The sequence below is a fragment of the Schistocerca serialis genome, chromosome 4 (assembly GCF_023864345.2).
Source record: "Schistocerca serialis cubense isolate TAMUIC-IGC-003099 chromosome 4, iqSchSeri2.2, whole genome shotgun sequence".
Classification (NCBI taxonomy): Eukaryota; Metazoa; Arthropoda; class Insecta; order Orthoptera; family Acrididae; genus Schistocerca; species Schistocerca serialis.
Genome location: NC_064641.1, coordinates 11,553,051 through 11,570,826, shown reverse-complemented (window position 1 = coordinate 11,570,826; position 17,776 = coordinate 11,553,051). Strand labels below are relative to the sequence as shown.

The 17,776-nt window shown below is 42.5% G+C and overlaps 1 protein-coding gene across 1 annotated transcript in view; it reads left to right on the top strand.

Moving 5' to 3' along the window:
- Nucleotides 1–17,347, top strand: part of LOC126473709 (troponin C, isoallergen Bla g 6.0101-like) — a 90,167-nt gene extending 72,820 nt beyond the window's left edge. The window contains exon 6 of the mRNA XM_050100951.1: nt 17,152–17,347. Coding sequence (XP_049956908.1) covers nt 17,152–17,180 — 29 coding nt within the window. The 3' untranslated portion in view covers nt 17,181–17,347. The remainder of the gene's footprint in view (nt 1–17,151) is intronic.
- Nucleotides 17,348–17,776: the final 429 nt, after the last annotated feature.

Here is a 17,776-nt window from a genome sequence, read left to right as displayed (position 1 = left end):
TGACCGGTTGAGACAGGCAGTGTCAAGTTGGAACACTTTCATATTTCTCAGTCAGCGTCCGGGGACGCTAGATTTCAAAACGGTTCAAATGGCTCTGAGCACTATAGGAGTAAACATCTGAGGTCATCAGTCCCATTGAACTTAGAATCATACTTAGGATCATTTAGTAATCGCGAAAGCGTTACGGAGATGATAGATAAACTCCAGTGGAAGACTCTGCAGGAGAGACGCTCAGTAGCTCGGTACGGGCTTTTGTTGAAGTTTAGAGAACATACCTGCCCCGAGGAGTCAAGCAGTATATTGCTCCCTCCTACGTATATCTCGCGAAGAGACCATGAGGATAAAATCGGAGAGATTAGAGCCCACACAGAAGCATACCGACAATCCTTCTTTCCACGAACAATACGAGACTGGAATAGAAGGGAGAACCGATAGAGGTACTCAGGGTACCCTCCGCCACACACCGTCAGGTGGCTTGCGGAGTATGGATGTAGATGTAGATGTAGAACTACTTAAACCTAACTAACCTAAGAACATCACACAAATCCATGCCCGAAGCAGGATTCGAACCTGCGACGCTAGAGCAACGTTCTGTTCTACATCTACATCGATACTCCACAAGCCACCGTACGGTGCGTGGTGGAGGGTACCCTGTACCACAACTTGTCATTTCCTTTCCAGTTCCACTTGCAAACAGAGCGAGGGAAAAACGACTGTCTGCATGCCGCCGTAAGAGCCCAAATTTCTCGTATCTTAACATTCGTGCTCCTTACGCGCAGTGTACTCGTATGTTGCCGGCAGTAGAATCATTTGGTTGTCAGCTTCAAATGCCGGTTCCATAAATTTTCTCAAAAATGATTCTCGAAAAGAAGGTCGCCCGCCATCCAGGGATTCCCATTTGAGTTCCCGAAGCAGCTCCATAGCACTTCGAACCTACCGGTAACAAATCTAGCAGCCCGCCTCTGAACTCCTTGACGTCTCCCTTCAATCCGACCTCGTAATGATCCCAAACAAAAGAGCAGTACTCAGGAATAGGTCGCACTGGCGTCCTATATGCGGTCTCCTTTACAGGTGAACCACTCTCTCCTAAAATTCTCCCAGTAAACCGAAGTCGACATTCACCTTCCCTACCACAGTTATCACACGCTCGTTCCATTTCGTATTGCTTTGTAGCGGTTTGTGCAAATATTTAAACGACTTGACCGTTTCTGGCGCGCATCGTGAATTTCGGACAACGCGAGGACAATATATCCTGTTTCAGCTTGCAAGAAAGTGCCAAATAAAGTCATGAAATGTTGAAATTGGTGTATAGCGATAATTCTGTAACTCTAAAGACTGTTTCTAAGTGATATGAGCGAATTAACAATGGAAATGAGCCGTTAGGAGACGAGCAACGTTCTTCGTACGTCCATAGTTGAAATGGAGGACAGTTACTATCCCTTCCTTTCTGTAGTTATTAATTGTTATTATTATTATTATTATTATTATTATTATTATTAAGTGAAACATAAGAAAAAGATAATATAAGAAATATATATATATATATATATATATATATATATATATATATATATATATATTGATTTGTAGGTGGCCAAAATAAACATTAAATTATTTTTCAAATGGGCACCAGGCTCCCTAAAAATTATTTCAAATGCTTTCGGCGAAATATAGTGCAGGCTAAGTTCACTGACCTCGAATAAATCGTATCTTGGAAAGCATGCATTTTTCGACGAAATAAAATTAGTGAAGCTTTGCACTTTAGTTAATTGAATAACTTGAAACGATTCTTTCTGCTCCGGCTGTGGTGATATGTTACACAAAAAAATAAATTTAAATACGCAACGTAATGCCGGCCAATTGTTGCCAGTCAAAGATCACCGTTGCTCGCTTTGCAGAGACTGAAAAAATGCTAAATAACTTCTTGCAGTTATTAATTCAGGAAGAATTGTTTGCATGAGTTCTTTAAGTATTTTCCAAAGGACCTGGAATCATCAAAAGGTACGAGTACAATGTAGATGTTTTAATATAAATAGCAACGTTCTGGATGTCCATTAACATAACAAACAGAAGAAAACGTGCCAAAAAAAAACACAAAAATTGATCGTTCAAGCAGGCGAATGACTGCTCGAGAGCTTATCGAAGAACTTAGCATCTTGTATGGATTCGTGCAAAATCGATAAATTGCAAATCACACGAGTTAGTGCCAAATTTGTTTCCAGACAGAAGAATAATCGTGTGTCAGTTTTCACAGAATTGAAGGATCGTCTTCATTCAGATCCGCACTTCATGTTGAAAATTTTAACTGAAAAATGGTTCAAATGGCTCTGAGCACTGTGGGACTCAACTGCTGAGGTCATTAGTCCCCTAGAACTTAGAACTAGTTAAACCTAACTAACCTAAGGACATCACACACATCCATGCCCGAGGCAGGATTCGAACCTGCGACCTTAGCGGTCTCGCGGTTCCAGACTGCAGCGCCAGAACCGCGCGGCCACTTCGGCCGGAACTGAAGATGAACTTCAGTCTGTGGGTATGACCTTGAGACGAAAATTCATTTCTCAATGGGAAACCAGTGAATCTTCTCGCCCTAAACATGTACGTCGGTCTGAAACGGATATCAAAGTCAAACTCATTCGTTTTTTCGATACAGAGGGCATAGTGCGACGAGAATTCGTTCCAAGTGAAACAACTGTAAACGCCGAATTTTTCAAGGACGTACTGCAACGTTTGCGAGACGATGTACCGGAAAAAGGACCAATGTGTTCCTTCTTCATGAAGACAAAGCATCGTTCCAGATCTCGCTTTTAATTCGCCAGTTTTGGGCCGGAAAGTGTGTTCCTGTCGGTCCAAATCCGCCTTACCCGATTTAGCACTATGCGACTTCCGGCTCTTCCCAAAAATTAAAACCGTTCCTTAAGGACAATGTTTTGACACCATTCCTGACACTGTGAGGGCCACCACAGAGTTGCTGAAAGCCCTTCCAAAAAGAAGCCTTCCAGAAATGTTTCCAGTCATGAATTCAACATTGGGATAAGTGCATTACTAGCCAAAGACAAAACTTTGAAGGAGATTAAATGAAATTCTATGTAAGCTAATTACTTTGTATCTAATACAATTATTCACGTTATTTTTCACCAAACCTAGCATATTGCAAATATTCGTAGAATGAAACCATAGAAGATAGGTCAACAGAGAGATCAGAACCTGTTCAAAATAAGTCAAGTAGAAAGTGTAGCGATTTTTTTTTTTCTGGGGAAGTAGAGTGCATGTGAACGGTGAAACTGGTACGTAGCTAAAAATTCTACTGCAACTATGTTGAATTTATACAATTATTCCCCATGTTATATATTTAGGACAGATGCTGTAAAATAATTAAAGTATTGCACATGCCCTCAGAAAACTGTTTAGTGATTTCTAGTACATTAAAAAATTAAAGAAAAACAAATGCAAATTCAAAGGGGTAAGTAGGCTGGAAAGAACAGAGAGGTAGTTGTTTCGATAAAGTCTAAGAGATCGGAACTGCAAACTGCGTTCGAGCATTTAAAACCAAACAATGATTGTTAGATGTTTACAGATATCGACTGCTTTGAACACGTTCACCTTTCGTCTTTTCCTCCCAAGTGGAGGACATGGGAACAGCCCCACTCAGATTGCGCTGCGCAATTGTAGGGGATTTTGCAGTGCCAGTGTTGACATGTTTGCTTTTAAATTCGCCGAGAATTATTTTGGCTTTTCCGTATGCCGAATCTATCTGTCCAACGACCTTTTAGATTTCCTCACACTTTTCCTGCAGCCATTCGATTTAAGCTTCCTTGCACTATTGATCGCTTTCATATGTGAGTTACATGCCGTATTACTCTCACTTGCTTTGCATTTAACCTTCTTATAACTATGTCTGACCTTACAACTTCTGTTATTACTCTTTTCAGAGATGTTCACTCCTACTGAACTGAACTAGCTACTGTGGGATTGAGTATCGCATTATCTATAGTTTCAGATAACTCTGAACGCACTTCCTCAAGACCCTCTTAAATCTGACTCTACTGTTCATCCTAGATTTTATGAAACTTAATAATTAGAGGAATGCTGTGTTTTGGCCAAATTCTTGTGTACCTGTTCGTGTTCGGTATAGCTCATCCTTTACGACAAACACTGGATAAAACTGTAATGCGATCACAGATGAAGAAGATATTTTCACGTGTGAACCGACTCCATTATTTATTTTTTAAGGTGGCTGATTTCAGGCGTAATATATTTTGACAAGACAAATAGTCTGTATTTGAAACTATGTGTAATTTGTGTGGACAACTGTTATTTTATCATCCCATTTCAAATGAACTGCCTCATGGTTCTACAATGGGATTCTGTTCAAACATTTCTTCCGCCGTGTATTGTTCTGAGATGAATCAACTTTTACGAATCGTTGCATTATTAAAGAAATCGTCTTTGTTATTTTGTACTAGGATACATAGTTCTCTATATGTTTTGATATCTGAGCTTAAAGTACCGTGTCAGAAATATAACTGTCCATACAAGGTACGCACAATTACAAAAACAGAACCTATTCTACAGCTTATTTTAGATCTATGTGACGATGCTGTGCTGATTACATGGTGTAAAAAAGATCCGAGGATGGTCATTACGGACTGAAACCGGTCATCGTTTAAGGAATTGATATTGTGATCAAAGACTGGAATAAAAAACATTTGACTTGTAAAAGTGACTTACGCCCGAAGCTAGTCAGTCAGTAAAATTAATGCAAGTTTGTTTCACATATGGAAATTTCTTTCTTAGGGTATTTAAGACTTGCAAGAAACGATACACTAAAAAAAGTTGCATTTAAATTGACGTGACATTGGGTTGCTGGCGAAACATGATAATTATTGCACCATAAATAAAATCTTGCCTATGTTTACCAACGTTTTATTTCACGTGATCTAGGCCTCTGATCGCAAACTCATTTACTTCTGTTAATATTTCAAAGTTTTCTTTCATAACAAATGAAAAGCACCAGTTTGCTTTTGTTCTACAATATTACTTTTATTGTTAACCGGTCTTCGGCTTACTAGGCCATCTTCATTTACTGAGTCTTATAGCTTCCGTTATACTACCATTAAAAAGGTATTGGCAGGTAGGAGTACAACGAGATATTTCAGTACAAAAGAAATAAAATGAAAGACGAGAAAGATTGTTGGCGTAATATTTAACTAAAATTTTCAGAGTAAATATATTTTTTCCCACTTTACAGTATTGTCTGTGTTGCATTATGTACTGCACAACAGGAAGTCAATGGATTGCTACAATTCTCACAGTGTTCAAGAAGTGAATTTTTGGCACAAACCACATAATTATGATAGAAAATAGAGTTTGAGTAGGGGAAAAACCAATCTGGTTTCACGGTAGCCAATCTAGGAGAATCCGAAAACAGGGAGGAAGAAAAATCTATTTCATCATTCAGTATTAGTTCTAGGTGGCCCTTATTTTTATTTATAATATTTCAAGCCATGCTTTCATTTCTGTATTTCGACGTCTATGAAACAATGTTCGTCTCATCGACCTTTGACGATCCAGCATTAACTGGCTTAGTATGCCATCTGACGTGTCATTATGTTCGTGAGCGTTTCTATAATGATTTTTCGCTTTCGGGTGTATCAACATGGACAATGCGGCAGTATTTCTGTTTGTATAGTCCAAATGCAAATACAAAAGACGAGCTATTTTTCAAAGGTGTCCTCGTATGGCGCTGAAAGCTTTCCTACTTTCGATTGAGGCTAATGTGCGTTGGGCAATTCGTTTCTTATGTCCTCGATACCACACATACTAAATCGTTCGAAAGAAATATACCGTGGTGACATTTGATATTCGACTGCTTGGAGAACACATCCAGTAATTTTCGGAGGTCGTCGGTGCAGTTATTTCATTCGTTACTGTATTTCGCAAACGTATTGAGATCGCCACCGAAGTCCTTACATTCACTCCGGTGCAAGGCTGAGAAAACCAGGACACGATTCAATAGCAGCCTACCGAGTTGTCACTGGTCCCACGAGAAGATTTGTAGTGATTAGATTAGATTAGATTAGTACTTGTCCCATCGAGCATGAATACGACACTTCGTAATAATGTGGAACGTGTCAGGTTAATAAAAGGTGTCTATACAAGATATTACATTACACAAAATATTACATGACACTTAATATTTTTAATTTTTTTTGTAGGGGATGGGGAAATTACCCACTTACTATATCCAAAAATTCATCTAATGAGTAGAAGGAGTTGCCATTAAGAAATTCTTTTAACTTCCTTTTAAATGCTATATGGCTATCTGTCAGACTATTGCTGCTATTAGGTAAGTGACAAAAGACTTCTGTGCAGCATAATTTAGCCCCTTCTGAGCAAAAGTTAGATTTAACCTTGAATAGTGATACGATCTGCCTTTTTAAATCCTTTCGGTCGTGTCTCTATCTGATACATTAAGAAACTATGGAAGTTGATGACATCAAACGGTCAAAAAGGGAAGAACTACAGAACATGTAGTTTGATTATGACGTTTGTAGTGTCTGTTCCGTCGCACATGTTCGAGAAAACAGGCGCCACGTATATAATAAGATACATGTACCTTGACGATAACGATAACTTCAGTGTAGACTTGGACAGGATTTGTGATTGGTGTAGGGAATGGAAGCTAACTCTAAATATAGATAAATGTAAATTAACGCAGATGAATAGGAAAAATAATCCTGTAATGTTTGAATACTCCATTAGTATTGTAGCGCCTGACACAGCCACGTTGATTAAATATTTGGGCGAAACATTGCAGAGCGATACGTAGTGGGACAAGCATGTAATGGCAGTTGTGGGGAAGGCGGATAGTCGTCTTCGGTTCATTGGTAGAATTTTGGGAAGATGTGGTTCATCTGTAAAGGAGACCGCTTATAAAACACTAATACGACCTATTCTTGATTACTGCTGGAGCGTTTGGGATCCCTGTCAGGTCGGATTGAGGGAGGACATAGAAGCAATTCAGAGGCGGGCTGCTAGATTTGTTACTGGTAGGTTTTATCATCACGCGAGCGTTACGGAAATGCTTCAGGAACTCGGGTGGGAGTCTCTAGAGGAAAGGAGGTGTTCTTTTCGTGAATCGCTACTGAGCAAATTTAGAGAACCAGCATTTGAGGCTGACTGCAGTACAATTTTACTGCCACCAACTTACATTTCGCGGAAAGGCTACAAAGATAAGATAAGAGAGATTAGGGCTCGTACACAGGCATACAGGCAGTAATTTTTCCCTCGTTCTGTTTGGGAGTGGAAAAGGGAGAGAAGATGCTAGTTGTGGTACGAGGTACCCTCCGCCACGCATTGCGGAGTATTATGTAGATGTATGTAGATGTAGTGTAGATGCGCACTATGTGCTATGAGAATATTGGACGACGGACGCTACATACAGGGTGTTTTTAAATGAATATCGGCGTTTTAACGCTTTATAATGTTTATCGTATAAAACTTATAGTTATAAATGATATGTCAAATGAAAGAGCAACTCAAACAGTTTTGCCAAGAACCTTATAAATGTTCAATGTGAGCACCATTTGTCATACGGCACACATCAAGTCTATAGCCGAGTTCTTCCTAAAAGTTGATAAGTGTGTCTTCAGTGATTGTAGCAACAGCTGCTTCAGTTTGGTTTCTTAATTCAGGGAGGTCTGCTGGTAGTGGAGGCACGTACACACGATCCTTGATGAAGCCCCGAAGGAAAAGAACTTGCCCCCCTTCTAACAGCCGTGTACCCCAAGTCTCTAGAGGAAAGGAAGGTTCCAAATGATTGGAAAAGAGTACAGGTAGTCCCAGTCTTCAAGAAGGGTCGTCGAGCAGATGCGCAAAACTATAGACCTATATCTCTGACGTCGATCTGTTGTAGAATTTTAGAACATGTTTTTTGCTCGCGTATCATGTCATTTCTGGAAACCCAGAATCTACTCTGTAGGAATCAAAATGGATTCAGGAAACAGCGATCGTGTGAGACCCAACTCGCTTTATTTGTTCATGAGACTCAGAAACTATTAGATACAGGCTCCCAGGTAGATGCTATTTTTCTTGACTTCCGGAAGGCGTTCGATACAGTTCCGCACTGTCGCCTGATAAACAAAGTAAGAGCCTACGGAATATCAGACCAGCTATGTGGCTGGATTGAAGAGTTTTTAGCAAACAGAACACAGCATGTTGTTCTCAATGGAGAGACGTCTACAGACGTTAAAGTAATCTCTGGCGTGCCACAGGGGAGTGTTATGGGACCATTGCTTTTCACAATATATATAAATGACCTAGTAGATAGTGTCGGAAGTTCCATGCGGATTTTCGCGGATGATGCTGTAGTATACAGAGAAGTTGCAGCATTAGAAAATTGCAGCGAAGTGCAGGAAGATCTGCAGCGGATAGGCACTTGGTGCAGGGAGTGGCAACTGACCCTTAACACAGACAAATGTAATGTATTGCGAATACGTAGAAAGAAGGATCCTTTATTGTATGATTATATGATAGCGGAACAAACACTGGTAGCAGTTACTTCTGTAAAATATCTGGGAGTATGCGTGCGGAACGATTTGAAGTGGAACGATCATATAAAATTAATTGTTGGTAAGGCGGGTACCAGGTTGAGATTCATTGGGAGAGTCCTTAGAAAATGTAGTCCATCAACAAAGGAGGTGGCTTACAAAACACTCGTTCGACCTATACTTGAGTATTGCTCATCAGTGTGGGATCTGTACCAGGTCGGGTCGACAGAGGAGATAGAGAAGATCCAAAGAAGAGCGGCGCGTTTCGTCACAGGGTTATTTGGTAAGCGTGATAGCGTTACGGAGGTGTTTAATAAACTCAAGTGGCAGACTCTGCAAGAGAGGCGCTCTGCATCGCGGTGTAGCTTGCTCGCCAGGTTTCGAGAGGGTGCGTTTCTGGATGAGGTATCGAATATATTGCTTCCCCCTACTTATACCTCCCGAGGAGATCACGAATGTAAAATTAGAGAGATTAGAGCGCGCACGGAGGCTTTCAGACAGTCGTTCTTCCCGCGAACCATACGCGACTGGAACAGGAAAGGGAGGTAAAGACAGTGGCACGTAAAGTGCCCTCCGCCACACACCGTTCGGTGGCTTGCGAAGTATAAATGTAGATGTAGAAAATCGGATGGCGTTAGGTCGGGTGAACGTGGAGGCCATGCAATGCCAGCCCTGTCACTGGGCCCCTTGCGGCCTATCCAGCGCTTGGCTACAGTGAAGTTCAACCAATCGCGCACTTCGCTATGCCAGTGAGGTTTATAAGGTTCTTCGTAAAACTGTTTGAGTTGCTCTTTCATTTCACACATCATTTATAACGGTAAGTTTAATACAATAAATATTATAAAGCGTTAAAACCCCAATATTCATTTATAAACACCCTGCATTAAGTGAGGGATAGGTTTGGAATTAGGATTGGAAGGGAAGCATGTCCGGATAGCCGAAGCGACTGAGGCAACCGCTCGCGTAAAACGGGAAATTTGGGATCGAGCCCCGGTTCAGGATAGTATTTCACTTGTTGCCACTGAATTTAATTCAATGTACAGCACCGGTTGACAGCAGTATTTCTTTTAAATCATATACACTGAAGAGCCAAAGAAACCGGTACAGCTTCCTAATACCGTGTACGGCCCCGGCGAGCAGGCAGAAGTGCCGCAACACGACGTAGCATGGACTCGACTAATGTCTGAAGTAGTGCTGCAGGGAACTGACACCATGAATCCTGCAGGGCTGTCCATAAATCCGTAAGAGTACGAGGGAGGTCGAGATCTCTTCTGAACAGTACGTTGCAAGGCGTCCCAGATACGCTCAAATAATGTTCATGTCTGGGGGAGTTTGGTGGCCAGCGGAAGTGTTTAAACTCAAAGCACTGTTCCTGGAGCCATTCTGTAGCAATTATGGATGTGTGGGGTGTAGCATTGTCCTGCTGGAATAGCCCAAGTGCCGTCGGAATGCACAGTGGACATGCATGGGTGCAGGTGATCAGGCAGGATGAGGCTGTCTCCATACCCGCACACCTCCGTCTGCTCGATACAATTTGAAGCGACAATAACCCCGCCAGGGAAAATGTTTCCAGACATCGACAGTCCAATATCGGTGTTGACGGGCCCAGGTGAGGCGTAAAGCTTTGTGTCGCGCAGTCATCTACACCTACGTGATTACTCTGCTATTCACAATACAGTGCCTGGCAGAGTGTTCAGTGAACCACCTTCTAGCTGTCTCTCTACCGTTCCACTCTCGAACGGCACGCAGGAAAAACGAGCACTTAAATTTTTCTGTGGGAGCTCTGATTTCTCTTATTTTATCGTGATGATCATTTGTCCCTATGTAGGTGGGTGGCAACAGAATGTTTCCGCTATCGGAGGAGAAAATTGGTCTTTGAAATTGCATTAGAAGATCCCGTCGCAACGAAAAACGCCTTTGTTTTAATGATTGCCACTCCAATTCACGTATCATGTCTGTGGCACTATCTCCCCTACTTCGCGATAATACAAAACGAGCTGTCTTCTTCGTACTTTTTCGATGTCATCTGTCAGACCCATCTGATACGGATCCCACACCGCATCGCATTACTCCAGAATAGGGCGGACAAGCGGGGTTTAAGCAGTCTCTTTAGTAGACCTGTTGCACCTTCTAAGTGTTCTGCCAATGAATCGCCGTCTTTCGTTTGCTCAACCCACAATATTATCTATGTGATCGTTCTAATTTAGGTTATTTGTAATTGTAATCCCTAAGTATTTAGCTGAATTTACAGCCTTCAGATTTGTGTGACTTATCGCGTAATCGTAATTTAGCTGATTTCTTGTAGTACTCATGTGAATAACTTCACACTTTTCCTCATTCAGGGTCAATTGCCACTTTTTTCGCACCATAAGATATCTTATCTAAATCATTTTGCAAGTCGCTTTGACCATCTGATGACTTTACAAGACGGTAAATCACAGCATCATCTGCAAACAATCGTAGACGGCTTGTCAGATTGTCTCCTATGTCGTAAATATAGATCACGAACAATAGAGGGCCTATAACACTTCCTTGGGGAACGCCGGATACTACTTCTGTTTTACTCGATGACTTTCTGTCTATTACTATGAACTGTGACCTTTCTGACACGACATCACGAATCCAGTCGCACAACTGAGGCGATACTCCGTAGGCACTTAGTTTAGTTAGAAGACGCTTGTGAGGAACGGTATCGAAAGCCTTCTGGAAATCTAAAAATACGGAATCAATTTCACATCACCTGTCGTTAGCACTTATTACTTCATGAGTATAAAGAGCCAGTCGTGTTTCAAAAGAACGATATTTTCTGAATCCGTGCAGACTATATGTCAATAAATCGTTTTGTTCGAGGTACTTCATAATGTTTGAATACAGTATATGTTCCAAAACCCTAATGTCCGCAGCTCGTGGTCGTGCGGTAGCGTTCTCGCTTCCCGCGCCCGGGTTCGATTCCCGGCGGGGTCAGGGATTTTCTCTGCCTCGAGATGACTGGGTGTTGGGTGATGTTCTTAGGTTAGTTAGGTTTAAGTAGTTCTAAGTTCTAGGGAACTGATGACCATAGATGTTAAGTCCCATAGTGCTCAGAGCCATTTGATCCATTTTTGAAAACCCTACTGCAAATCGACGTTAGTGATATAGGGTACACCGGTGGACCTTCGGCTCAGAAAGCCCATATCGATGACGTTGCGTTAAATGGTTCGCAGGCAAACACTTGTTGACGGCCCAGCATAGATATCTGCAGCATTCGCGGAAGGGCTGCACTTCTGTCACGGTGAACGATTCTCTTCTGTAATCGTCGGTCCCGTTCTTGCAGGATCTTTCTGCGGCCGCAGCGATGTCGGCGATTTGATGTTTTACGGGATTCCTGATATTAACGCTACACTCGTGAAATGATCGCATGGGAAAATCCCCACTTCATCGCTACCTCGGAGATGCTGTGTCCCGTAGCTCGTGCGCCAACTTCACACCAAGTTCAAACTCAGTAATCTTGATAACCGGCCATTGTACCAGCAGTAACCGACGTAACAACTGCACCAGACATTCGTTGTCTTATGCAGGCGTTGCTATTTGAATTCGCATGCCTATACCAGTTTGTTTGGCGCTTCAGTGTATTTTTACTGTTGTGAGAAAAAAAGGAAGATTTTTAAACGAAGCACGTCTTTTCGTGTCACGTTACGTAAACACACGGTCCAGTCACATTAACGTGGCCACTGCCTATGATCGACGTCAACGTTCAATAGCCACTCACAAACGGCAGGCGCAAGCACTAGCAGTGGAAGCTGTGTGAAGTATGTCGGGGAGACGCAGAAAACAGTGCAGTCGTTGTCGTATTTTGGAAACGGAGCGAGCTATCTGACGTCTAAAAGGAGACAATCATTGGCTTTCGCGCCTACAGTGGAAGAATTTTCCAAACGGTGAAGTCTGTAAACAACGTGCCGCTTTGGGTTACATTTACCGTGGATGAAAAAATGGCGCTATCCAAAAACGGCGCCGAAGTAACTGTGGTGCACAGGGGTGAATGGCAGCTGCGGAGATGTGCAGAGGTGCAGCTGTTGAGCAACCGACCGCCAGACGAACCAAATGGCTGCCAACAGTGAATGTTCAACGATCGCTCAACACACGCTACTGCGTATGGGCTCCTGCACCAGGTGCCTGGCTTCTATACCAATGACGACTGCTGTTCACACGCTGGAATTTGCACGCCAATGAGGCAACTGCGCTCCCACTGAGTGGCGATGGGCGGTCTTTTCAGATGAACAGCAAGAAAAGCATTTATGAATTAATTTGACTGCATTACGTGAAACCTGTTTTATATTTTAGGATGATTATGTTATACTTGCTTTTCAAGACATTATTCATTCCATTCGACTGCTCTTCGAAGTTATTTGACTTCTCTAACATAATTACAGAGTTATCAGCGAACCTCAGAGTTTTTTTTTTATTCCTTCTTCTTGAACTTCAATTCTCTTTCCAACCCGGCCGGGGTGGCCGAGCGGTTCTAGGCGCTTCAGTCTGGAACCGCGCGACCGCGATGGTCGCAGGTTCGAATCCTGCCTCGGGCATGACTGTGTGTGATGTCCTTAGGTTAAAGTAGTTCTAAGTTCTAGGGGACTGATGACCTCCGAAGTTAAGTCCCATAGTGATCAGAGCCATTTGAACCATATTTTCTCTTTCCAAAACGTTACATGACGTCCTTCACAGTTTGCACAATATAAAGATTGAATAACAATGGGAGAGGCTACAACCCTTACTCCATTCTCGACTACTGCCTCCCTTTCATGTCTTTCGACTATAAAACCGCTGTCGGGATTCTATTTAACTCGTAGGTAACCTTTCGCTCCCTGTATTTCGTCCCTGTTCTCTTCACAATTTCAAAGAGAGTATTCCGGTCATCACTGTGAAAAGTTATACCGTAATCTACTGAAACGGTACTGTTAGTTTCGTTTCATAAGATTTGTCGCTCGGCATCTCCAAGCATGGTATTAATGCGTGAGTCACATTCAACCTTACTCTCTTACGAGGAACCTCCGGGGGGAAGGATGAACGGCAGAATGTGTTTACTTATTATACAAAGCCATCTTTCTCATCCACCTCCCATCCTGGAACTTTTCTTGAGTGACTAATGGATGAATCAGTTTGTTTTGAAAGTTCCGCTGGGAAATAAGACAACCTACATCGGAACGCATCAGTTGTGCGAACCTTACAGTGTTTGGCACTAGCGATAAACACAGGGTGTGTCAGCTACCTTCCGTTCCTTTTCAGCCTCGCTGTCCACAACTTGGCAGTGAGTACCAGTTCCCCCTGCGAAACCCTAGGTTTCAGAAGGATAATGCACGACCGCATGTTGCAGGTCCTGTACGGACCTTTCTGGACACAGAAAATGTTCGACTGCTGCACTGGCCAGCACATTCTCCAGATCTCTCACCAATTGAAAACATCTGGTCAATGGTGGTCGAGCAACTGGCTCGTCATAATACGCCAGTCACTACTCTTGATGAACTGTGGTATCGTGTTGAAGCTGCATAGGGATCTGTACCTGTACACGCCATCCAAGCTCTGTTTGACTCAATGCCTAGGCGTATCAAGGGCGTTATTACGGCCAGAGGTAGTTGTTCTGGGTACTCATTTCTCAGGATCTACGTACCCAAATTGCGTGAAAATGTAATCACGTATCAGTTCTAGTATAACATTTTTGTCCAATGAATACCCGTTTATCATCTGTATTTTTTCTTAATGTAGCAATTTTAATGGTCAGTAGGCAAAGTGTTTGTTCATGAAATTATAAACTTCTTTCCTTTCGCAATTCATGCGATTTTAATGTGATCATTCGTGCTATAGGCCGGCCGCTATGGCCGAGCAGTTCTAGGCGCTTGCATCCGCAACCGCGCTGCTGCTACGTCGCAGTTTCGAATCCTGCCTCGGGCATCGATGTGTGTGATGTCCTTATGTTAGTTACGTTTAAGTAGTTCTAAGTCTAGGGCACTGATGACATCAGATGTTAAGTTCCATTGTGCTTAGAGCCAAATGAACCATTTCGTGCTCTAGGTGTACTCAACTGCGGCGAGTGCCACATTAGTAAACAGAACCTCGCCCTGAGTTGTTTAAATGAAAATATCGTCACGATTGCATTTAGTTACTTCGCGCTTGTCTCACTGAGAATATTTCCTACTAGTTAAAACATTTCCACTCAATGTGAACATAGACGTAGTAGGAAGAACCTGTCATGTGTCATTTATCTTCCATCCAGAGACCAGCAAAATGATTCATACCGTCCTAGTTAAAATTACGAGCCCGCATCTCGTGGTCGTGCGGTAGCGTTCTCGCTTCCCACGCCCTGGTTCCCGGGTTCGATTCCCGGCGGGGTCAGGGATTTTCTCTGCCTCGTGATGGCTGGGTGTTGTGTGATGTCCTTAGGTTAGTTAGGTTTAAGTAGTTCTAAGTTCTAGGGGACTGATGACCATAGATGTTAAGTCCCATAGTGCTCAGACCCATTTGAACCATTTTTAAAATTACGAATCGAATTAGTCCCGTTATACACTCAAGCGCCAAAGAAACTGGTGTAGGCAGAGATATGTAAACAGGCAGAATACGGCGCTGCGGTCGGCGACGCCTGTATAAGACAACAAGTGTCTGCTGCAGTTTTTAGATAGGTTACTGCCGCTACAGTGGCAGGTTGTCAAAGATTTAAGTGGATTTGAACGTGGTGTTATAGTCGGTGCGCGACCGATGAGCCACAGCATCTCCGAGGCAGCAATGAATTGGGAATTTTCTCGTACGACCGTTTCACTAGTGTACCGTGAATATAAGTAATCCGGTAAAACATCAGATCTCCGACATCGCTGCGGCCGGAAAGAGATCCTGCAAGAAGGGGACCAACGACGACTGAAGAGAAGCGTTCAACATGATAGAAGTGCAACCCTTCCGCAAATTGCTTTAGATTTAAATGGTGGGGCATCAACAAACGTCAGCGTGCAAAGCGTTGAACGGAACATTATCGATATGGGCTTTCGGAGCCGAAGGCCCCCTCGTGTACCCTTGATGACTGCACGACACAAAGCTTTACGCCTCGCCCGTCCCTGTCAACAGCGATATTGGACTGTTTATGACTGGAAACATGTTGCCTGGCCGGTCGAGTTTCGTTTCAAATTTAATGGAGTGGTTGGACGTGTATGGAGACAACCTCATGAATCCATGAAGCCTGCATGTCAGTAGTGGACTGTTAAAGCTAGTGGAGGCTCTGTAATGGTGTGGGGCGTGTGCAGTTGGAGTGATATGGGACCCCTGATACGTCTAGATTCGACTCTGACAGGTGACACGTACGTAAGCATCCTGTCTGATCACCTGCATCCATTCATTCATGTCCATTGTGCATTCCGACGGACTTGATGCACTGGAGACATTTATAATATGACTTCTTTGCATGATTATCCCTTGTCTTAATTGTATGTCTTATGATGAGTCGGTAATTATAAACGATTTCGTATGTTTATTCGCCTCGAGTGTTATCTTACTTGTAAAATATCAGCTAAGAAGAAGAAATAATGTGTGGCCATTATTAACAAAACTTCCTGCATACTTCCTTATTTTAACTCGTGACGTGATGGGTATCTGAGTTGTAGACTGGGCACCAACTCGACAATCAGCGTGATCAAAACTCGAACACCAGTAAAAACCACAACCAAGAATGAAGGAATGGTCATATTTGACAGCGGTTGATTGCAGATCTCAACTACACTAACCCGAAAAATTAATCCCCAAATGTTGTACTGTTCAGAAGGACTATAAAAGACTATAACGGCGCTTTTTCTGGTATTTGTTCTTCGCTCGAGCTTTGGCATTTGTTGCAGATGATATTTCGTGCTTACTGGGAAAATGGTATTCTTGCTGTGAGTGTAGAGAAAAAGCTGAAAGCGTACTAATTAGTTGCTGGTTACTGTAGCATTGAATGTCTTGTCGACAGCAAGGTTTAAAGTGAACGTTTCGCTTTAATAGAAGCATCCGAATTTTATTGATACGCAAGCTATTTACTCTATCAAAGGTTTATAAACGTAACACGCGCGGCTGAAGTAGCCAATCACTGACCATGGGAAATACGCGACATAGTCTGAATATCATCTCATTGCACGTATTATGTTTGTGATTCAGCTGTCCTGTCCAAACTTCAGGACAGTCCATTGAGATCTGCCCATGTAAATCGTGTGGCGCATTCTATTCCGCTTTCTGATGGTGTTACCATGTTTCATTTCCTTCTCATGACAGCAGGATGGGCTGAGTCTTTTCAGACAAATCCCCAAGAGCTGGAAATGGCGCTATTTGGCTCCCAGTTAGGAGTAGTCGGTAGGGAATTACCAGCTTCAGCGTATACCTTACAACCAAGGAAACCTCCAGAAGACTTCCGGCGGAACCGGAATGTACCAGCTATTTTAATTTTTTTTTCCATGACAAATATGCCCATTTCGCACACAAAAATAAAAATGTGTATGTGTGCACTCGTGTGTATTTTCTTTAACATTGTGAATTTGTCATTCTCTACTCATGAGAGTTAGGCTCACTTTTGTGGAACATATTTTAATGATTTTTTTTGTCTGTCTGGTTGCAGAGTTTATGGAGGTGATGACGGGAGAGTAATTACACGAAACACATTCCGGGCGGCGTCTGTGGTCGTCCTGTTCCAGGGTCTACGGTCACAACTGTATGAAGCACTGCAGTACACCCTACTACCAGGAAACACGAGATATTTCATTATTTTTTTACTTTGTTAATCAGCAGAACCATATAGTGTCTATTCTTGTGCTGGTGACTTCACTGTGTAACACAGTTATGAAAATAAGCATTTTCTTATACAAATTCTTGTTTTACTTATTCTAACCGTCAAATACACTGTATTGTTAATGTTTCCGAACCGACTACAATCCTATTTTATCATTTGTTTCCCAACTGTGTGACAAATGCAACAGAATTAAAGAATATGCGTGTCGGAAATGACCTGTACCATAGTAGGTACACTCCACTGTAAAAGTGACTAGGAACTTAGAACTGAACACGATCTCTGACTTTGGAAATACAAAATTGTGTGATGCTCCCATGCGTCTATATATTGATGCAGGAGCCAAGTACAGCTGTGACACGTATCCTGAGGAGGACTGATCCACGCCTTGCGTATGCGAGCCGACAAACAATAAATAATTGTAGGTGGACGACTCTGACGAGAAAGCTGTCAACCA